Source organism: Podarcis raffonei, chromosome 10 (genome assembly GCF_027172205.1).
Source record: "Podarcis raffonei isolate rPodRaf1 chromosome 10, rPodRaf1.pri, whole genome shotgun sequence".
In the NCBI taxonomy this organism is placed as follows: Eukaryota; Metazoa; Chordata; class Lepidosauria; order Squamata; family Lacertidae; genus Podarcis; species Podarcis raffonei.
In genome coordinates, this window is record NC_070611.1 from 72,886,938 (window position 1) to 72,910,653 (window position 23,716).

General features: G+C 47.6%; 1 protein-coding gene across 1 annotated transcript in view; it reads right to left on the reverse strand.

Annotated features, from left to right (window-relative positions):
* Positions 1–23,716, reverse strand: part of KCP (kielin cysteine rich BMP regulator) — a 99,118-nt gene that overhangs the window by 52,590 nt on the left and 22,812 nt on the right. The window contains exons 8-20 of the mRNA XM_053404655.1: positions 22,675–22,771; positions 20,676–20,758; positions 18,479–18,572; positions 14,853–14,932; positions 13,766–13,942; positions 13,251–13,344; positions 12,140–12,222; positions 9,389–9,482; positions 8,357–8,436; positions 6,944–7,043; positions 5,237–5,322; positions 3,649–3,742; positions 2,032–2,184 (exon numbers count right to left, since the gene is read on the reverse strand). Of these exons, the coding sequence (XP_053260630.1) occupies positions 2,032–2,184; positions 3,649–3,742; positions 5,237–5,322; positions 6,944–7,043; positions 8,357–8,436; positions 9,389–9,482; positions 12,140–12,222; positions 13,251–13,344; positions 13,766–13,942; positions 14,853–14,932; positions 18,479–18,572; positions 20,676–20,758; positions 22,675–22,771 (1,315 nt within the window). The remainder of the gene's footprint in view (positions 1–2,031; positions 2,185–3,648; positions 3,743–5,236; positions 5,323–6,943; positions 7,044–8,356; positions 8,437–9,388; positions 9,483–12,139; positions 12,223–13,250; positions 13,345–13,765; positions 13,943–14,852; positions 14,933–18,478; positions 18,573–20,675; positions 20,759–22,674; positions 22,772–23,716) is intronic.

The window sequence follows — 23,716 nt, forward strand, 5'->3', positions numbered from 1 at the left end:
CTGCGTGACTCGTCCTTTCATTACCTGGACAGGTGAGGTCATGCCCATCTTTCATCACATGCAAAAGGAAGGATGTTCCAGCCAGGAGGAGCAGGAAGTTTCAACTAGTTGAACTAAACATTCCCTCGTATGTCTTCTCTAGCATTAGAGTGGTACCTCGTCTAGCGTCCGCCTCATCGAGTGCCTATTCTGTCGAACGTCCGAAGTACCGGAAAGGGTTACTTCCGAGTTCACCGCTCGCGCATGCGCAGAAGCGCAAACCGCTCTGCGCGCATGTGCAAACGCGACACTTTGTCCAGCATCCTTTTTGTCCAGCGATTGAGGCTCCTGAATGGATCCCAGTCGCAAAACAAGGTACCATTGTACAAGGATTGTTGTACTTCACTGCCTCTCATGGATCACATCCCACAGCCTTGTTTAGGGAAGTTGTTTTTGTTTTAGTTTGATAATTTTATTTGCTTAATTGTTTATACGTGATGGCCCTTGTGGCCCCTTCCAACTCTACAATATCAGGAAGTCTTTAATGTTTGGTGTTTTATTGTGTTTTTATAAGTGCTGGAAGCCGCCCAGTGTTGCCAAGGAAAACCAGCCATTTGGGTGGGTACTATCATCATCACCACCATCATCATTACAGTTCTATGATTCTATGTTTGTATTTCATATTTAAATTATACAGGCCAGTGGTTGATGCAAAAGTCTATCTATCTAAAACTGTCAACCAGAAGGAGGCAGAATATGTTTCTTATTTAATCTGTCCTGCACAAAGCACCCCCAGTGCCTCCATTTCCCAGCTCCCAGTTGCGGGTCTCCCTATTGCAGCCTCAGATTTGAAATACTCACTTTCTGTGTTTTTTCCTCCCCAGATAATGTACCTTACTGAACATCATTGGTATTTGCTCCTTATCATTCCTTCCAATAACAAATTCAGGTGGGGAGCACTGACAGGATTGCAGCCAAAACAAGGCCGTGGGGAGAAAAGGGAATTTTTAAATGTTTGATGTTTTACAGTGTTTTTAATATTCTGCTGGGAGCCGCCCAGAGTGGCTGGGGAAACCCAGCCAGATGGGCAGAGTGTGAATAATAAAAAATTATTATTATTATTAAGATCTGTTAATGCTGTGAGCCCCTCTGTCTTACACTCAGGTTGTATACATGCGCAGAGAAAACCATGCACCCTGAAGGCACTATTTTCTCTGCTAGGCTTCATTCCAAGGAAATCAAACTTTGGGTAAGTTCCCGGGACCCCTGGAGTCCCTCATTGCCTCCGGCTCCTAAAATGTTGTTTTGAATTAACAGCCCAGATGTGCAGCAACGTCCGTTCCAGATGTTCAAATGCAAATTTGGGATGGGAGGAAGAGGAAAGGTGGTTTGGGTGCCCTTCAGACATTACAGACAACTCTCCCTAGTTCCAGCCAATGCATTCATGCTCGAAAAGTACCGTATTGACCCGAATATAAGCCGCACGCGCAAATAAGACACACCTTTAACATTCGGGGGGGGGGGGAGAGACAATACTTGAATATAAGCCGCTCCCTTAAAATTGGAGGGAAAAGGGGAAAAGCCAATTAGATTCACGGAATACCATACACTCGCTAAAATCGCAAATCGCTATTCAATTGCTACAATTCCACAGGCACTCACGCTTGTAACAATACCGCATTGTAAAATACGGGACAAGCGATGAATGACTTTAGAATTAATTGCACAACAGTCTCAAGCTCGCAAATCGGCAATAGAACATTTTGTGTGTGTTCTGATTTACCGTATGCCTGTTTCAACAGCAATATCATTAACGCCCAATTTTGTCAGGTTGCGAATATAAGCCGCACGTTAACTTTTCACGGTCGGAATTGGGGGGGGGGCTTATATTTGGACCAATACGGTATCATGAAAAGGACCTGGAGGGCACCAGGTTGGCAATGGCTGACTTGGCACATGAACGGTACAAAGGAATTTGATGCATCTGTCTGTGTCAGCTGCCCCCTCCCTGTAGCGGAGCCTTGGAGGCGGGTCATCCAGGTGCGCGCTCACCTTGCAGCTGGGCTGGATGTTGGCAAGGAAGTTGGGGGCAGGGAGTGGGGCTGCACACCGGCTCCCCCTGGAGGCAGATGCAGCTGGTGCAGGGCTCGCCCTCCGGTTCCCACTCGGTGCCGTCTTCAAACTCCACACTGTCAAGGACACACACTGGTGGGAGAGAGAGAGAGAGAGAGAGAGAGTTGTCATCATAGGACTGGTGGCGGGGTCAGTCTGGATGATGCCTGGGGGTCCCTTCCAAACCTGCAATCCAGAAGAAATCTCTACCTTGTGTTGACCTCCCTCTAGACACAAGGCTGCATAGGGTACACAACGTGGGACAGTAAAAATCTTGAAGAGGAAAACTGCCTGCACTTGTTCTACCAACTGGGTAAACCCTGGCAGCCAGACTCGAATACCAATACAGCAATTGAGCTATAATTTTGGCATTGAAGACCTTAAGGGCAGAAGGGATATGCGAATTACCTCTTGTTATGAAAAAATGCATTATGGCCTGTATAGACATCTTACTGGCATTCACTGCCATCGCACGGTGCGAGGAACATAGGAGCCTATGATGGATTGTAATTCCCAGATACAGTGGTACCTCTAGATACGAACGGGATCTGTTCTGGAGCCCCGTTCACCTCTAGAAGCAAACGTAACCAGCAACGGCATGTCTGCTCACACGCGTGTAGCTTTTTGCCACTTCTGCGCATACGAGTGATGTCATTTTGAGTGTCTGCGCATGCACAAGTGGCGAAACCCGGAAGTAACGCACTCCGTTACTTCCAGGTTGCCGCAGAGCGCAACTAGAATGTGCTCAACCCGAAGCACATTCAACCCGAGGTATGACTGTAGTTGAATTTGAATACCTCCTGGATGGGTTTCCCACCAGATACCCAGCTATAGCTCTTGCGTGAATTCCCAAAAACCATCATTTTGCCTTTGTCAAAGTTCATGCACAATTTCATTCTGGACAGATAGTCAATACAGGAATTTAACAATTGCTTTAAACCAATTCTTGTCCGTGAAAGCAAAATAATATCATCTGCGTATAGGAGGATGAAGGATGCTTCATGCATTGAGTTTTGGGCTGAGGGCATCCACCTGTTTTAGTGAGGAAGCGAGGTCGTTAAGAAAAAGGTTAAAAAGAGAGGGAGCGAGTACACAGCCCTGATTTCCTCCTTGGTTTATGATGACGGGATCTGTCATTACATTCCCTGGTGTTGTTCTTATACGGCAGCTGTTCTTTGTACAGCAGTACCTCTGGATGCGAACGGGATCTGTTCCTATTTATCTACGTGCTTTCGAACTGCAAGGTTGGCAGGAGCAGGGACCGAGCAACGGGAGCTCACCCCGTCGCGGGGATTTGAACCGCCGACCTTCTGATTGGCAAGCCCTAGGCTCTGTGGTTTAACCCACAGCGCCACCCGCATCCCTATAAATTACCATAAAGGTCCATAAATTACCATATACAGTAGCATATATTCAACACAAAACAGCGACCGTTTGTTGTTGGCTAAGGACAGCTGGACATAGAAAGGGCCCCATGACCTTCAGGAGCTTAGGGCCGCATCAAACCGAAATCCGGCCCTGGGCAAAGCTTTGCCTGCCCTGGGGTTCAAAGCTCACCTTTGCAGAGTGGGCAGCAGTGTCCTGGGTCTTGGACGGGGTGGGAGCAAGTCGCTGGGGGGCACAGCTCCTCATGGCACCGGACGTGCCCATCCTGTAGACAGGGAAGAAGGAGGTCAGCAGAATCTCGCAAGACTCTGGCTCGGAAAGTATTTGCTCGTGTTTACGGGCGTTTTGAGATTGGTGCAAGTTGTTCTGAGCGTTAAGACTTTTTGCAAATGAATAAGGAAGCAAATAAATTTGCCACACTGAGCTCCTTGGAGGGGTGTAATTGTTAGAATAAAAATAATAAACGAATTTGTTGTCACCCACCCCAAAGAAGCGGGGGGGGGGGCGTTTTGCAATAAGGAAAGTGACAGGAAAATGCACTGGAAAGTGTGGGAGTTGCTCTGACGCAACGCCGTCTAATCTCCCCACAAGCAGGTCAGAATGAATGGCCATGAAATAAGGAACTTCGTTTAATCTCCCCACAAGCAGGTCAGAATGAATGGCCACAAAATAAGGAACTTCGTCTAATCTCTCCACAAATGAATCAGAATGAATGGCATGAAGTAAGGAACTTCGTCTAATCTCCCCACAAGCAGGTCAGAATGAATGGCCACAAAATAAGGAACTTAGTCTAATCTCTCCACAAATGAATCAGAATGAATGGCATGAAGTAAGGAACTTCGTCTAATCTCCCCACAAGCAGGTCAGAATGAATGGGCATGAAATAAGGAACTTCGTCTGATCTCCCCACAAGCAGGTAAAAATGAATAGTAATGAAATAAAGAACTTTGTCTAATCTCCCCACAAGCAAATCAGAATGAATGGTCATGAAATAAGGAACTTCATCTAATCTCCCCACAAGCAGGTAAAAATGAATAGTAATGAAATAAGGAACTTTGTCTAATCTCCCCACAAGCAAATCAGAATGAATGGTCATGAAATAAGGAACTTCATCTAATCTTCCCACAAGCAGGTCAAAATGAATAGTAATGAAATAAGGAACTTAGTCTAATCTCTCCACAAATGAATCAGAATGAATGGCATGAAGTAAGGAACTTCATTTAATCTCCCCACAAGCAAATCAGAATGAATGGTAATGAAATAAGGAACTTTGTCTAATCTCCCTACAAGCAAATCAGAATGAATGGTCATGAAATAAGGAACTTCATCTAATCTCCCTACAAGCAAATCAGTATGAATGGTCAGGAAACAGGTAACTTCATCTAATCTCCCCACAAGCAGGTCAAAATGAATAGTAATGAAATAAGGAACTTCATTTAATCTCCCCACAAGCAAATCAGAATGAATGGGCATGAAATAAGGAACTTCATCTAATCTCCCCACAAGCAAATCAGAATGAATGGTCATGAAACAGGTAACTTCATCTAATCTCTCCACAATCGAATCAGAACGAACGTTCAGGAAACAGGCAACTTCGTCTAATCTCTCCACAAAATGAATGTTCAACCAAACAGGTCACCTGGAAGCAACGAGGGACCTGCTGGAGCGAAAGGGATGAACCCCTCCCTCCCCGCTGTGCCATGAGTGGCACCCCCCCTCTGAGCACAGCCCCTCCCTGGCCCACCCCTGCCCTACTCACTGAGCACGTGCACTGAAGGCAAGGGCTGCCCCCTGCAGGCCGAAAGGTGTCCCCGTTCTGGAAGGGCCGTCCTTCAAACTCACACACTGTCCAGGCGGATCAAGGAAGGGGGAGAGAGGAGCAGGAGGTCAAGCAAATGGCATTTTAAGCTCCACCACCACCCAAAAAAATGCTAAATCAACTGTGGGGTCAGGATCCTGCCCAGTCCTGCCTCTGCCCTTCCCCCAGGACACTCCTGTCCAAGATCCCACAACGAGGAGATTTCACCCCTCCCATTCCAAGAATCTGCTGATGTTCTCTGCTGATTCTTCAGAGAGGAGGGGCGGTTTCTGCTCTCTGCTTATTCTGCTCCAGCCTCACATCAAAGAGTGAGAGAGAGAGACTGAGTGTTAGAGAGAGATCGTGTGTATAGATAAGGTTGCTGCTAAGAGCAGCTGCAGACACTCAGTGCAGTTCAGCATTTTTCGTTTAGACCTCATTTAGCTCTGTATATAGTTGTGTATTATAATTGTAGATAGAATAAAGAAGATATTCTACAGAGCTGCTCTCCGAGTCGTTTATGCTCTGCTATACTCTGCTGTGCGATGACTGTCTTCTTGTGGAAGTGAATCTGGTGCTCACAACTCTAAGCTGTGAGTCCACAGCACTTTGACCTGTTCCTGTGCAGAAGGTGGTCTCTGGAAGTGCTACCCAGCTCACCTGGCCCAGTCGGGGCTGAAGTGGATGAGTCCAGTTGGTGGCACTGGCTCAAGGGCGGTGCTGACACCCACCACCCAATTTAGGCTCCTGAAATTGGCCAAGGACGACGACTGAGACTCTGCCAATGCAGATTCAATTGGCACTTTCTGCCCCAGCTTTCAAATGCCAGCCAAAAACTTCTCTATTCTGCCAGGCCTGCGCAGGCAGTTCAGAATACATCCTTCCCAGCGGCTATAACGGATTCTGTTTAACTTCCAAAAAATGCTTTTTATTGCCTGGTTTACTGTATTTTTCGCTCTATAGGACGCACTTTTCCCCCTCCAAAAATTAAGGGGAAATGTGTGTGCGTCCTATGGAGCGAACGCAGGCTCCTTGGCTTCAGCGATAGCAACACGAAGCCTCCGAAGCGCAGAGGGAGCGCTCCCTCTGCGCTCCAGAGGCTTCACGTTGCTTTCGCTGAAGCCTGGAGAGCGAGAGGGGTCGGTGCACACTGATCACTCTTGCTCTCCAGGCTTCGCTTTGCTAGAGACGTGGCACAGTTTTCCTTCTCTGCGCAGCGCCCCTTCGGCGAAGCGGGAGGAGAAATGGAAGGGGCTCCTTTGCTCCTGCCGCTTCGCTGAAGGGGCGCTGAGCAGAGAGGGGGAGAATTACCCCCCCCGTTCTCCCCCTCCTATGGTCCGGTGCATCCTATGGTCCGGTGCGTCCTATAGAGCAAAAAATACGGTATATTCTTACAACTGCAAACCACTTTGATATATTTTTCTTATGGCACAGCGGTGCACAGATAATTTTTACAAGGGATCAAACAAATATATTTATAGCAACGCCTTGAACCTGGGCGGGGAGCTGCTACTTGCTCAAAAATGGAAGGAGGACGAACTATCTACAAAAGAAGAATGGTTGATAAAGACGAGGGACTATTCCGAACTGGCGAAAATGACCGGGAAAACCAGAGATCGAGCGGACAATCAATTTAATAATTGAATAATTGGGCGGGAGACAACTCACCTTCGCAGGTTGGGCAGCACTGTCCCGGGAGTTTGCCCGGGTGGCTGCAGGACGGCGGAGGGCACTTGGGCGCGGCTCGCTCGCACGAAACCTCCCCGGCCTGCCAGAACAAGCAAAAGGGTTAGGAAGGGGGTTCCGGGGCCATTTTCTGCCCCTTAGCACACACCCTCCCCCAAGAGCGTCTTTGGTCATTCCCCGAGTTGGTGAGGCTCATTGGACAACAATGAGAAGCTGAGACCTTCAACCGGGTCTTGTGGAACTCTCTGCCACTAGAGATTCAGTAGACACTTTCTGCGCCAGCTTTTAAACACTGGCTGAAATCTCTTCTATTCCACCAGAACCCTGTGTGGACAACTAAGAATGCCTCTTTCCACAATGGATTATGATCAACTTCCGCTTTTAACTTTTAAAGACGGTTTTATGGTTTTTGAATTGTTTCTATACATTTTTGAGGGGACACGGGTGGCGCTGTGGGTTAAACCACAGAGCCTAGGACTTTCCGATCAGAAGGTCGGCGGTTCGAATCCCCGTGACGGGGTGAGCTCCCGTTGATCGGTCCCTGCTCCTGCCCACCTAGCAGTTCGAAAGCACACCAGTGCAAGTAGATAAATAGGTACCACTCCGGCGGGAAGGTAAACGGCGTTTCCGTGCGCTGCTCTGGTTCGCCAGAAGCGGCTTAGTCATGCTGGCCACGTGACCCGGAAGCTGTACGCCAGCTCCCTCAGCCAATAAAGCGAGATGAGCGCCGCAACCCCAGAGTCAGCCACGACTGGACCTAATGGTCAGGGGTCCCTTTACCTTTACCTATACATTTTTGAATGACGCAGCAGGTTACGAGTATTTTTTAAATGAATAAATAATATAAAAAACTCCAAGCCGGAGCAGCGTGGAGCGGGAACCCATGCCGCTCCCGAAATGCAAGACTCAGCAACTACCTAAATTTTATAGAAATTTATTCATGTATGCGACTACAGAAGCAAGAATTTTACTTGCCCAAAAGGGGAAAGAAGCAGAAGTCCCAGTAAAGGAAGAATGGATACAAAAACTTATGGAATATGCAGAAATGGCAAACTTACCGGAAGAATAAGAAATCAAGATAAGCTTTTAAGAAAAGAATGGAAATGGTTTATTGAATATTTACAGAGAAATTGCAAACAGATAAAAACATTAGCAGGATTAAGTGCAATAAACCGCAGTTTTATTAGAGTATGTATTTACAGTAGATAATTAAACGAGCAAGTTAAAGGAATTTGGATATCCAGAAGATATTAAAAAATAAACTTAAGGAACTGCAGAAAGAGGGGAAAGAAGCAAGTTTTGAAAGGTCAAATCAATTGTAAAACTAATGAAATGTATAAATTAAAATATATATAAAGAAAAAAGAAATGCAAGATTTGGCGATGGAAGACTCACCACACAGGTGCAGCGCTTGCAAGGCTCTCCGCTCGGGACCACCTCTCCGCTGCGGTACTCTCTCCCTTCCCACAGACAACCTGTGTGGGAATGTTGAGGGTGGCAGGAGAGGATATATTGTTTATTCATATCCTTCCTAACTTGCGCTAGAAAGTTCCTTTACGTAGCAGAGTTACATCCCCCTTTTACATGCACAGCAGATAGCTGGTTGCAGGCTCGTGTGAGCCTCTCACTATTATACAATTCAGTCTGTCTCAGATTGAATTGTACGTTCCTGGTAATTTCCCTTGAATCCCTCTTAGAAGAATAAAGATGCCAGAATCTTATTCAAAGTCAATAAAAGAAGTTTACTCACATCAGTTCACAGTTGGATTCCTGAAGGCAGACTTGGTTACAAATACAGTGGTACCTCAGGTTACATACGCTTCAGGTTACAGACTCTGCTAACCCAGAAATATTACCTCGGGTTAAGTACTTTGCTTCAGGATGAGAACAGAAATTGTGCTCCGGCGGCACGGCAGCAGCAGGAGGCCCCATTAGCTAAAGTGGTGCTTCAGGTTAAGAACAGTTTCAGGTTAAGAATGGACCTCTGGAACGAATTAAGTGCTAACCCAAGGTACCACTGTATGTACACTGGATCTACCCCACATGGGGGAATAATCCCAGTGCTTCTGCTAGCTGAGAGCTAGCAGAGCAGTCCTAGCTAAAACCTGGTCAAATGAAGAAGGAAGTCAAAAAGAGAGAGGTGTGCTGCGTGACTCATCCTTTTGTTACCTGGACAGGTGAGGCCACACCCACCTTCTATCACATGCAAAAGGAAGGATGTTCCAGCCAGGAGGAGCAGGAAGTTTCGACTGGCTGGACCAAACATCCCCTCGCATGTCTTCTCTAGCATTACAAGGAATGCTGTACTTGAGTGCCTCTCCTGGATCACATCCCACAACCTGGAGGCACCAGGACAAGAAGCGTCTGTAAAGGGCTCTGAGTTCGAGATGCAGGGGACAGCCTCTTAAATAATCTCCTGGGACTCACCATCACAGACGGGGCAGCAAGTCCTGGGGCGAGGGGGTGCTGGGTGGCGGCAGAGACTGGCGCAGTGCCTCCTTTTGCAGACGGCGTGGCCTTCCTGGGGGCACGGAAGAAAACAGGGGGGAGGGAGATAATGGAATTGGTACTTTTCAAGAGAACAAGAATGTCTTGCAGGGCCTGACTCACAGACTGCTCTCCCTTCCCCAACAAAAGCCCCTTCCTCCCATTTTATTTTATTGATAATAATATTTATTAATTTTCAATTACAATCCAGTAATAGCCTCATTATAGGGAAGCGGGTGGCGCTGTGGGTTAAACCACAGAGCCTAGGGCTTGCCGATCAGAAGGTCAGCAGTTCAAATCCCCGCGACGGGATGAGCTCCCGTTGCTCGGTCCCTGCTCCTGCCAATCTAGCAGTTTGAAAGCACATCAAAGTGCAAGTAGATAAATAGGTACCGCTCCAGCAAGAAGGTAAATGGCGTTTCCGTGCGCTGCTCTGGTTCGCCAGAAGTGGCTTAGTCATGCTGGCCACATGACCCGGAAGCTGTACTCCGGCTCCCTCGGCCAATAAAGTGAGATGAGCGCCGCAACACCAGAGTCAGTCATGACTGGACCTAATGGTCAGGGGTCCCTTTACCTTTACCTTTAATAGCCTCATTATAACAATACCAATTTATAATACAATCAATAATATCAATCCTTCATGTCAGGGAACTGCCATCGGAACGAGAGGAGGAGGAGGGGCTCCACGACGATGCTGGAGAGGGGCCAAGTAGGGAGAGAGGCAGGTCTCCTGTTGGGGAAGAAATTCAGCGTGACACCAGGGATGGAGGGGGGCCAATGGGGGAAGCAGAGAGCAGGCTCAGAGACTCTTCACTGGACACCAGCGGAGAGAGCACAGGTCCTCCGCTACCCACGCCCACCCTGCGCAGAAGGCTTCCGCGCAGGGAGGCTAGGAGGAGACTGGGTGTCAAACAACTTTTATGTTGGAAAAGGTTGAAGAAACGCCCACTGTCGGATTCTGCCAGCGACTGAGCAGCCACGAAGTGAGGGGCTGTCCAGCCAGGAAAGGTTTAACCAGGCCACCTACCCAGGAGTGGCGGCAACTTACGCACGAGCAACCCCATAACCATTAGACTTCATATAACAAATTATATAATCCTACGTGCTAGGATTGATGATTTTCTTTATTTTGGCCTCTTACTGGTTTCAATTGAATTCCAGTTGCAATAAAAAACCCTTATACAACAGCTGCAATATTTATAACTTCTATTCGTGTTGACCCATTAAATGATTTTATAAAACTACAGGTGAGGATCTCAAACTATACCCTTGTTTTTCCTGTGTGTGACATTTTTTCTCCCTTCCTCCCATTTCAAGCAAACGTCATTCCGGCGACACAACACGGCTTACAACATATTTCCTTCTCTCTTTTTTCGATAATAATTTTTATCAGTTTTCAATTCCAAAAATCCAATATAAGCCTCATTACATCAATACCAAATTACAACGCCAATTCGAATACCAGTCAATCAAATAGCCAATTAAGCAATTTATGTGCCCCCCCAATGTGCAAGATTTCAAGGTTGGATCGTTTCCTTTCATTCCTTCCTGACACTTCCTTAATCCAGTTACATTCCAATCTTGATAGCAATCCCTTATACAAGAGCTACCATGTTTTAAACTTCTATTTGTATCAACACATTTATCAATTTGTGAATCTGCAAGCGAAACTCTGTCTCCTTCGTTTTCCCTGTGTGCAATATTTGTTTTAACCGTGTTGTTTCTTTGTGTCCTTGCTAAATAGGATGTCTCTCTGGGTTATTTCTTTTATTATTATTATTTTTTATTATAAATTTTATTAGTATTTTCAACACAACAACAGCAACATGGAAAATATCGAAAAATAACAATACACAAAACGCAAAAACCAACATTCAAAAAACCAAAACAAAAAACAAATACATAGCTTACAAGTTAATAATATAAACACTAAAAACAAAACAAAACATTGACTTCCACCAATCCCACAGCACCTCTTTTATCTCTCATTGTGTCTTCTTGTTTTCCTTATCTTCTCTATCCTGGCATCCAGATATAAATCCCTCTTTCTTATCCTTTCGCTTCACAAGGTTATTCCAGACTCAGCCAGATTTCTGTCCTTGAACCTTGGCTTTTAAGGTACGATACGATAGGATATCTTTATTGTCATTGTTCCATACAGAACAATGAAATTGAAAAATCTGCATAAGACATTCAAACCCCCCTAAAAACTCTGAAGCCCCATTTTATAATACAACATAGAGGAGTATTCAGAGGCATGTATAAATGAATAGTAAAGGTAAAGGGACCCCTGACCATTAGGTCCAGTCGTGACTGACTCCGGGGTTGCGGCTCTCATCTCGCTTTACTGGCTGAGGGACCCGGCGTACAGCTTCCGGGTCATGTGGCCAGCAGGACTAAGCCGCTTCTGGCGAACCAGAGCAGCGCATGGAAACGCCGTTTACCTTCCCGCCGGAGTGGTACCTATTTATCTACTTGCACTTTGATGTGCTTTTGAACTGCTAGGTTGGCAGGAGCAGGGACCGAGCAACGGGAGCTCACCCTGTCGCGGGGATTTGAACCGCCGACCTTCTGATCGGCAAGTCCTAGGCTCTGTGGTTTAACCCGCAGCGCCACCCGCATCCCTCCTGTCTAAATGAATACCTCTGGGTTATTTCTTGATCTCTGCTTGCAACATTTTTCTGACCTTACCAGGCATTTGCACTTCAGGCAGGGGTCCGAGGATGGGGTCCACTCTTCATTGTGCTCACGCCGGGATTCTCCGTCCAGACAACCTGTCAGGGTCCAGCAACACAAAAATGTCAGGTCGACTTCAACTGGGAGGAATCCCAAAGTAGACAGTAGTGCCCGTGGGGTGGTGGTGGGGCAATGGGGTTGGCATAGGGGACTCTGGGAAACAGTAGGGGGGTGACGGCAGCGATGATTTAAGACCTGAAGGTTCGTTTCCCCACCCATCTGGTTGGGTTTCTCCAGCCACTCTGGGTGGCTCCCAACAGAATATTAAAATACAATAATCTATAAAACATTAAAAGCTTCCCTAAACATGGCTGCCTTCAGATGTCTTCTAAAAGTTTAGTAGTTATCTTTCTCTTTGACATCTGGTGGGAGGGCGTTCCACAGGGGGGGTGCCACTACCGAGAAGGCCCTCTGCCTGGTTCCCTGTAACTTGGCTTCTCGCAGTGAGGGAACCACCAGAAGACCCTCAGCGCTGGACCTCAGTATCTGGGCAGAACGATGGGGGTGGAGACGCTCCTTCGGGTCCACTGGACCGAGGCCGTTTAGGGCTTTAAAGGTCAGCACCAACACTTTGAATTGTGCTCGGAAACATACTGGGAGCCAATGTAGGTCTTTCAAGACCGGTGTTATATGGTCTCGGCGGCCGCCCCCAGTCACCAGTCTAGCTGCCGCATTCTGGATTAGTTGTAGTTTCCAGGTCACCTTCAAAGGTAGCCCCACGGAGAGCGCATTGCAGTAGTCCAAGCGAGAGATGACCAGAGCATGCACCACTCTGGCGAGACAGTCTGCGGGCAGATAGGGTCTCAGCCTACGTACCAGATGGAGATGGCAGACAGCTGCCCTGGACACAGAATGGACCTGCGCCTCTATGGACAGCTGTGAGTCCAGAATGACTCCCAGGCTGTGCACCTGGTCCTTCAGGGGCACAGTTACCCCATTCAGGACCAGGGAGTCCCCCACACCTGCCCGCCCCCTGTCCCCCAGAAACAGTACTTCTGTCTTGTCAGGATGCAACCTCAAGCTTGCACCCCAAGTGCAAAATGGGAAGCCTTCATCTCCTTCTCACCCTGGCACAGGGGGCAACATTGTCCAGGGATCTCCTCTGTGATGGCACAGTCCAGCTTTGGGCAGGCGACCTGGGAGCAGACGATGTTCCCATCCTAGAGAGGGAAAAAGGCAAGAGGAAGCGCAAAATGAATAAGGAGGCTGGCTGGATCAGAGATCTATTGCTCAACCCTCCCCACCAACAACGCTCCCGCTCCAGATGACTCGAGAAAGTGAGCCAAGTCGTATTTCCTGCAGGGAAGGGGATAGGGCCCTTAGAATGCCCCCTTACCCTCATCCCTCATTGGCCCTGCATTGCACCCCAAGATTTTTAAGTTGGCTGGCACATATCCTTAATCCCTAAAGACGTCCCTTTCTTGTATGGATGGAGGATAAAGTTTGGGTACAAAGAGCTCCCTGCACAACCAGCAAAATTTGCATCCTTTGCCCCACCCACTTTGCGGCTGGCCCCGCCCACCACGGGCACGAACTGCATTCTGATTTTTTTTGTGGCAACCACCCCCCCCCGGCACCCACCTGACAGACGCAGCATTCGCAGGGGTCCTTGCCCGCCACCTCGCCACCGTTCGGAATGAGCTGCCCGCGGAAAAGGCAGCGGGTGCAGTCCGGGCAGCAGGAGCCAGCGGCAGAGGGTAGTCCGTGGGTGCAAGGCGGGGGGCATGGCTGGGCAGGGGTGCACACCAGCGCCCCCTCCTGGAGAAAGAGACTCAGGTCACAGAACGGACATGGCAAATGGACACTGCGACCAGGTGCACAGCCTGAGGTCCAGCTCCGAGAGCCTTCTGGCGGTTCCCTCAGTGCGAGAAGTGAGGTTTCAGGGAACCAGGCAGAGGGCCTTCTCGGGGGTGGTGCCCGCCCCGTGGAGTGCCCTCCCTTCAGATGTAAAGGAAATAAACAACTATCCAACTTTTAGAAGACATCTGAAGGCAGCCCTGTTTAGGGAAGTTTTTAAATGTTTGATGTTTTATTGTGTTTTTAATATTCTGTTGGGAGCTGCCCAGAGTGGCTGGGGAAACCCAGTCAGATGGGCAGGGTATTATTATTATTATTAATAATAATAATAATAATAATAATAATAATAATAATAATAATAAACAAAATTACAAAATTACAAAATTACAAAATTACAAAATTACAAAATAATAATAATAATAATAATAATAATAATAATAATAATAATAATAATTTATTTGTACCCCGCCCATCTGGCTAGGTTTCCCCAGCCACTCTGGGCGGCTTCCAACAGAGATTAAAAATACATTAAAACATCAAACATTAAAAACTTCCAATAATAATAATAATAATAATAATAATAATAATAATAATAATAATATTGTGGATTTTTGATGGTTTGAATACAGACCTACTATGCAAACGGATTATAATTTTTTCTATTTGTTATCAGGTATTTGCTATCAGGTAGTGTGAGGACTGGGGGGGTGCGTGCGAATTCTGGCAACGTACGCAAGGTACACTAAAGTCCACCATTGGCTCTCTGGTCAATGGCCGATAAAAATGTACATACACAGTGACAGGATCATTCTACTGCCCCCCACTGGCTTTTGGGGGCATTGCAATCCCCATGGACTCTCCTATAACTCACAGAACAGGTGCAGCTTCGACATCCGTCCGCAGAGGTGAGCTTCTGCCCAGGCTGCAGCGTTCGCCCGTCCAGCTCACACGCTAAGAGGAGAGAGAGAATGAGAGAAGGAAGAAGGCCAAGGAACAGGGAGCATTAGGAACAATTACATTCCTGAATTTTTTTCGTCCTGCAGCACCTACACTTTGGAACTCCCCGCCACTTGAAAACAGGCAGGTACCTTTTCAGCTCTTGCTAACAGAATATTTTTGTGCAGGGGTTTAGAAAAGTTGGTGCTCGTTTCAATCCGGTTTTTAGCCTATTGCTATTTTAACTTTTCTTTGCTGTTGATTCTACTGATGCATAATTTTACTGTTTCATCATTTTTCGTAAACCGATTTGAGTATTATTATTTTTTAATGCACGGTTGGGGGGGGCTATTGGGTTGTTGTTGTTATTTTTATTTTGTGGTTTTATGTCTTCATTTTATTCTGTGAACCGCCCTGAAACCCCTGGGTATAGGGCGGTATATAAATTCTAATAATAATAATGTTGCGAAATAAATAGATAATAAATACAGTGAGGGGGGAAAGTATTTGATCCCCTGCTAAATTTGCCCATTTGCCCTCTGACAAAGAAATGACCAGTCCATAATTTTAATGGTAGGTTTATTGTAGCTGTGAGAGACAGAATAACAACAGGAAAAACCCCAGAAACCCAGAAGACAAAAGTCAGAGATTGATGTGCATTATAATGAGTGAAATCAGTATTTGATCCCCTATCAACCAGCCAGATGTCAGGCTACCTGGTATCTTCACTGTATGTAAGGAGCTGAGATTAGAAGCACCTGCTGTAAGGGAGAGGGCTTACCTGTAACCCCAGCTCCTTACAGTACCTGTACAAAAGACACCTGTCGACAGAAGCAATCAATGCAGCAGATTCCAAAGTAGCCACCATGACCAAGACCAAAGAGCTGTCCAAAGATGTCAGGGACAAGACTGTAGACCTGCACACGGCTGGACTGGGCTACCAGACTATTGCCACGCAGCTTGGTGAGAAGGTGACAACAGTTGGTGAAATAATTTGCAAATGGAAGAAACACCAAATAACTGTCAACCTCTCTCAGTCTGGGGCTCCATGCAAGATCTCATTTCATGGAGTTGCAATGACCAGGAGAACAGTGGTGAAGCAGCCCAGAACTACACGGGGGGAACTTGTCAATGATCTCAGGGCAGCTGGGACCATGGTCACCATGAAAACAGTTGGTAACACTGTTATGTTGTGGGTGAACTGGCGACGAGGATGGGATGGATGGACAACAGAGCACAGCTAGATGCAGCCACCCTCTGAGCGGAGCTGAAACACCGAGCAAAATCACTGAACAGAACCAATTCAGAGCTGACTGTTCTGGCTAGAGCACTGTGTTCCATCCATCGCCCTTCACGCCGGCATCGGAATCATGGCTTCACTTGTGCCTCTACCGCCGTTTGCGCCAGCCTCTGAATCATGGGACTCCTACCTCGCTTGGTTCAACTGCTACCTCCAAGCCAACGAGCTGACGGAAGTATCACAGGAGCGGAAGCGGGGCCTATTCCTCAGCCTCTGTGGGCCTGAGGTGTTTGAGACGGCCCGAGCATTGGTTGCGCCTGTAGCAGTCCAGGCAGCACCGTGGGACACGATTAAAGAGAAGCTCCGCAACCACTACGCGCCAAAGCCATCCAAGATTGCTGCCCGCCATGCGTTCTACCACCTGAACCAGGCAGAGGGGGAGTCAATTAACAACTATACCGCTGCCCTCCAACAGGCTGCAATGCACTGCGAGTTCCGAGACTTGGACGATGCCCTGATGGATCGAATCGTCTGCGGGGTCTGGGACATCCGTCTGCAACGGCGTCTCCTCGCCAAGCCAGACCTCATGCTGCAGAAAGCCATTGAGGAGGCCGTGGCCTCGGAAGCTGCCGAACGCTCCGCCCAGGAGATCCGCAAGTCCAGCAGCCCGTGTCTTGCTAGGAAGCCAGTTCCAGTGCATCATGAAGAGGCCAGCAGTGATGAGGCATCCTCCAGTGAAGACGATGATGTGCACCAGACAAAGCGGGAGTGCAGGAAGTTCCAAAAGAAGTCCAAGGGCCAATCGGAATGTGCCGGCTACGGAGGCAACCATTCCCGTGCCAAGTGTCGATTCAGAGATCCCATTCTCGTCGCCAGTGTTACGTTGTGGGTGAACATATCAGACGACACAGCGATTCTTCAAACAGCTCTTGTTTATTCACAGGCCAGGACAGAACTGAACTGAAGGGTTCAGTCAGCCTGCTTATATAGAGCTCCATTACAATGTAACTGTAACAATTTTCTAAAACTATCCAATAACTGAACGTCACTTTCGATCCCTTATTTGCATAACTATCTACAGTATCCCCCTGCTGGCCCAGGGTGAGAACTTCAGTATACATAACAAACACACTACGCCGTGAAGGCCTGAGATCTTGCAGAGCTCGCAAGGTCCTCTTGCTCAAGACAGCACATGTACAGGCCTGTCTGCAGTTTGCCAATGCACATCTGAATGACCCAGAGGAGAACTGGGTGAGTGTTGTGGTCAGATGAGACCAAAATCGAGCTCTTTGGCATCAACTCAACTCGCCGTGTTTGGAGGAGGAAGAATGCTGCATATGACCCCAAGAACACCATCCCCACCGTCAAGCATGGAGGGGGACATATTATGCTTTGGGGGTGTTTTTCTGCTAAGGGGACAGGACACCTTCACTGCATCGAAGGGACGATCGACGGGACCATGTATTGTCAAATCTTGGGTGAGCACCTCCTTCCCTCCCCCAGGGCATTGAAAATGGGTCGAGGATGGGTATTCCAGCATGACAGTGACCCAAAACACACGGCCAAGGCAACAAAGGAGTGGCTCAAGAAGCAGCACATTAAGGTCCTGGAGTGGCCTAGCCAGTCTCCAGATCTTAATCCCATCGAAAATTTGTGGAGGGAGCCGAAGGTTCAAGTAGCTACACATCAGCCTCGAAATCTTACTGACTTGGAGAGGATCTGCAAAGAGGAGTGGGACAAAACACCTCCTGAGATGTGTGCAAACCTGGTGGCCACCTACAAGAAATGTCTGAGCTCTGTAATTGCCAACAAGGGTTTTGCCACCATGTACTAAGTCATCTTTTGCAAAAGGGATCAAATACTGATTTCACTCATTATAATGCACATCAATCTCCGACTTTTCTCTTCTGGGTTTCTGGGGGTTTTCCTGTTGTTATTCTGTCTCTCACAACTACAGTAAACCTACCATTAAAATTATGGACTGGTCATTTCTTCGTCAGAGGGCAAACGGGCAAATTTAGCAGGGGATGAAATACTTTCCCCCCTCACTGTAAATGTGTCATCTGAGTCCTTTTTTCTATTTATTTTTCCAGGGGGAGCACATTCGCAGGGGGTTAATGATTGAGGAAGAGGCAGGTAATATATTGTCCTGCAGGCAAACAGCAGCCTCAAAACTCAGCTGCTCCTGGGGCACAGAAAAACACCTCCTGGGGCTCACCCTTGGCCCAGTTCACTCCCACCCCTTCTTGGTTCTTTGCAGGATTCGGAAGAGAAGCCAGATTCCTCTACCTGCTCCAGTTTGTTCACAGCGAGTCACTCACCTGAGCAAACGGGGCAGCATTGGCCAGGCTGAGGGTTGGGCTTGGCACAGCGGCTGGGAGGGCAGTGGACTGGGTGGCAGTGGACCAGGCTCCTCTGAAAGGAAAAAGGGAACAGGGTGGGTGGGTAGGGGAGTGCCTCCTTTCCTCCCTGTCCCCAAACTGGGGTCCGTCTTAACCCCCCTCCGCTGGAGGGGTAACCTCAAAAAATGCCAACTTTGCCCAATCTCCCCAAATTATTCCACATCCTTTGACTCAGAAGTGAGGTGCGTGGGGACCAGCGGCAGTTGTTTCTAACAAGACCCTGAATGATGTTCAGTGGGAAGTGATAAAGGTTCACCCCAGCATGTGCAGAGTGTCTTTTCTTCTCTTCATTAAAATGCACTCTGCACATGCTTGGGTGAACCTTTATCACTTCCCACTGAGCATCGTTCAGCGTCTTATTAGAGAATGGAAATAAACGGGGGGATAGGTGCAACAGTTGAATTGAACCTCCAAGTCCACAGACAGTATACCGTTGTGTCCTAAATGCTAGGAAGTCGGCAACACGGGATGGGCCTGATCCTGGCTGCTTGGCTTATGGGCTGCCTCCCGCTGGTAGCTATTACTGGCCCAACCTAAATCTTCCCAGCCTCAGCCTCGAAATCTTCTATCCCAGATCAATCACCGAGATCCTCTGCAGGAGTGTTGCTGGCTGATCCCCAAGTTGGTGAGGCCCATTGGACAACAATGAGAAGCCGAGCCTTTCATGTCATTGGCCGGTCCTGTGAAACTCTCTGCCACTGGAGATTCAGTGCCAACTTTCAAGCGGCTGCTGAAAACTTTCCAATTCTGCCAGGCCTATGCAGGTAATTGAGAATACATCTTTCCACAATGGTTAGCTGATGCCTGTTTTCAACTACTGAATTGCTTTTATTGTATGGTTTTATTCGAAGGGGCAGAGGAACCAGAGACCAAATTGCAAACATGCGCTGGATTATGGAGAAAGCTAGAGAGTTCCAGAAAGACATCTACTTCTGCTTCATTGACTATGCAAAAGCCTTTGACTGTGTCGACCACAGCAAACTATGGCAAGTTCTTAAAGAAATGGGAGTGCCTGATCACCTCATCTGTCTCCTGAGAAATCTCTATGTGGGATAAGAAGCTACAGTTAGAACTGGATATGGAACAACTGATTGGTTCAAAATTGGGAAAGGAATACGACAAGGCTGTATATTGTCTCCCTGCTTATTTAACTTATATGCAGAATTCATCATGCAAAAGGCTGGACTGGATGAATCCCAAGCCGGAATTAAGATTGCCGGAAGAAATATCAACAACCTCAGATATGCAGATGACACAACCTTGATGGCAGAAAGTGAGGAGGAATTAAAGAACCTTTTATTGAGGGTGAAAGAGGAGAGCGCAAAATATGGTCTGAAGCTCAACATCAAGAAAACTAAGATCATGACCACTGGTCCCATCACCTCCTGGCAAATAGAAGGGGAAGAAATGGAGGCAGTGAGAGATTTTACTTTCTCGGGCTCCATGATCACTGCAGATGGTGACAGCAGTGACAAAATTAAAAGACGCCTGATTCTTGGGAGGAAAGCAATGACAAACCTAGACAGCATCTTAAAAAGCAGAGACATCACCTTGCCAACAAGGGTCCGTATAGTTCAAGCTATGGTTTTCTCAGTAGTGGTGTATGGAAGTGAGAGCTGGACCATAAAGAAGGCTGATCGCCAAAGAATGGATGCTTTTGAATTCTGGTGCTGGAGGAGACTCTTGAGAGTCCCCTGGACTGCAAGAAGATCAAACCTCTCCATTCTGAAGGAAATCAGCCCTGAGTGCTCACTGGAAGGACGGATCCAGAAGCTGAGACTCCAAGACTTTGGCCACCTCATGAGAAGAGAAGACCCCCTAGAAAAGACCCTGATGATGGGGAAGATGGAGGGCACAAGGAGAAGGGGACGGCAGAGGACAAGATGGTGGGACAGTGTTCTCAAAGCTACCAGCATGAGTTTGACCAAACTGCGGGAGGCAGTGGAAGACAGGAGTGCCTGGCGTGCTCTGGTCCAGGGGGTCACGAAGAGTCAGACACGACATGACTAAACAACAACAGACACGACATGACTAAACAACAACAGATACAATTAGCACTGTGATAATTTGTTATACAGTATAGCCGGGCGCTCTGCCCTTCCCTCCCTCCACTCACCAGGCAGGAGCAGTTCATGCAGGGGTTTGAGGAGGCTGCAAAGACATCTCCCTCCTGATATCTCTGTCCTTCGTACTCGCAACCTGGGCAAAAAGGAAAAGGCAAGGAATTAATGCAACGCTTCTTAACCGCTGCCAGAATTACTGTTTGTCAAAAACAGGGAGGGAACGAGAACACCATCTGCGGAAAATTAAAACCTGCAAAAGAGTAAGCAGAAAGGACAGGCGACAAGACAATGTTTTTATCGAGATAACAGAACTTTTTTATAAGGTAATGGAGCAATAAGGTAAAACCACTTTTGTCACTTGGAACCGTGTGATATTAATTTACTACGTTTTATTTTGGTACGGAAATGTGTTCCTATACATTAACTTCTGGATACTACATTTATTGTGTCTTTGCTTGGGTGAGATGTTTTATTTTCCTGTTTAAAAAACAGAATTGTCTCTTAGATTGATTTCATGCTGGTTTTAATGGATGCATGTGTTTGTATTTTTTGCTTAAAATGTTGTATGTTGCTTTGAGTTGCTGTGGCTAGAAAGAGTGACTGATAATTGAATAAATGATGATGATGATGAAAATTGTTTCCTTCATCCACGCTGCCCCCACTCCCTTACCTTATCCCAGAGCCAGGGGTTTAGGGTCAAGTTTGGCATAGTATTTAGTAGACTCATGACCTGCAAAGTGAGATATGTCAAGCCTTTATTTGTTATAATTGTGATGATCATGGCGTACAGCTGATGAAAACCCCAAATTAACAATCTCAGAAAATTAGAATATTAAATGAAATCAGCAAAACAAGGGTTGCAAATAGACCAGTATTGGACCTCTGAGAAGTAGAAGCATGCATATGTACTCAGTGCTTGGTTTGGGCCCCTTTTGCATCAATTACTGCCTCAATGCGGCGTGGCATGGATGCTATCAGCCTGTGGCACTGCTGAGGTGTTATGGAAGACCAGGACACTTCAATAGCAGCCTTCAGCTCTTCTGCATTGCTCGGTCTCATATCAAGATTGCTAATTTGGGGTTTTCATCAGCTGTACGCCATGATCATCACAATTATAACAAATAAAGGCTTGACATATCTCGCTTTGCACGTCATGAGTCTATCCCATATATGAGTTTCACCTTTTAAGTTGAATTACTGAAATAAATGAACTTTTCCACAACATTCTAATTTTCTGAGTTTCACTTGTAAAGAAGTGGGAATTTATCTTACACAAGCTGCAGACCCCCCCCCCCGCCAAGGAAAAAACAGGCCAAAATCTTACATTATTTCAAAACGAAAGCAGACGATACAAGAAACATGGAGAGCTTGCACTCTCACGAATGGTCTGTTGACCTTATCTGGCATGGGAAGGATACGGAAGCAAACTTGATAAAGAGGAAACACGCAAATGAATCGGGTCCAAGGACTGACAAAACCAACGGCCCAGTGCATAGCTGTCAACTTACAGATTTGAAAATAAGGGACCAGCAGCCTCGAAAATAAGGGATCAGCAGCCAAAATAAGGGATTTTCAGAGCACAGCTAGGTTCGACTTCTGAGCCCCTCCGAGCCAAAGGCAGAAAGCCCAGCCAGCAGCCAAACGAAGCCTCAAGCGGTGGTTCCCACAGCGCAGCAACCCGGCAAAGGGGATGCAGCAAGGAAAACCACCGTCACCTCTCCGCTGGGAAGCGCTGAGCAAAGGCGAGTCCCCAGGCAATGCGGCCAAATTGATCGGCACAAGGCATGCAAGCTCCACCCCCCAGTCGTTCTTAGACTCCTTATTGGGTGAGCAACGCAGCCAAGCAACACAGTTGGAGCCTCCCTCCTCCCTGGCCGGCAGGGAGGGAGGGAGAGGAGCTGCTTCCTTTGAAACCCGGGAAATTTAAGGGACATCATCAGTAAGGGACAGCAGCAGGACACGGCGCTGGGATAAGGGACTTTCCCGCCAAATAAGGGACGGTTGACAGCTATGGCCCAGTGATGCTCTCGGGGTGCTTCCTCGCATCCTTACCTGGATGGCAAACTGGGCAGCACTCCCCGGGCGGCGTGTATCGCTCCCGGCACGAAAGCTCTGGGCAGCTGGGTGCTTGGCATCGGACGTTGCCTGCCTAGGAGAGTTGCAGAGAGAGGAGAGAATCATACGGCGCCGCCAACGTGGTCACGAAACGCTAGGCAGCGGTGAACACATGGCATTGCTTGGTGCCGAGACCACGTCACAACTGCTAAATATCTATTGTAAAACTGTAGCATTGCAAACAGAGCTGGATTTAGGTTTGATGAGGCCCTAAGCTCCTGAACGGGACGCGGTGGGGCTGTGGGTTAAACCACAGAGCCTAGGACTTGCTGATCAGAAGGTTGGCGGTTCGAAGCGACGGAGTGAGCTCCCATTTCTCGGTCCCAGCTCCTGCCAACCTAGTAGTTCGAAAGCACGTCAAAGTGCAAGTAGATAAATAGGTACCGCTCCGGCGGGAAGGTAAACGGCGTTTCCGTGTGCTGCTCTGGTTCGCCAGAAGCAGCTTAGTCATGCTGGCCACATGACCTGGAAGATGTATGGCGGCTCCCAATAAAGTGAGATGAGCGCTGTAACCCCAGAGTCGGCCATGACTGGACCTAATAGTCAGGGGTCCCTTTACTTTTACGTTTACTCCAGGACCGGTGAGGGCAGAGCCGAGCTTCTAGCGAATGTAAAAGCCCTTCTTGCACTCCTTGCGAGAAGTGAGGTTACAGGGAACGAGGCAGAGGGCCTTCTCGGTGGTGGCGCCCGCCCTGTGGAATGCCCTCCCACCAGATGTCAAGGCAATAAGCAACTATTTTACTTTTAAAAGACAACTGAAAGCGGCCCTGTTTAGGGAAGTTTTTAATGTCTGACGCTGTATTGTTTTTAATAGTCGGTTGGAAGCAGTCCAGAGTGGCTGGGGAAACCCAGCCAGATTGGCCGGGTAATAATAATAATAATAATAATAATAATAATAATAATAATAACAACAACAACAACAACTATCCGAAGTCAGAAGACATCTTAAGGCAGCCCTGTTCAGGGAAGTTTTTAACGA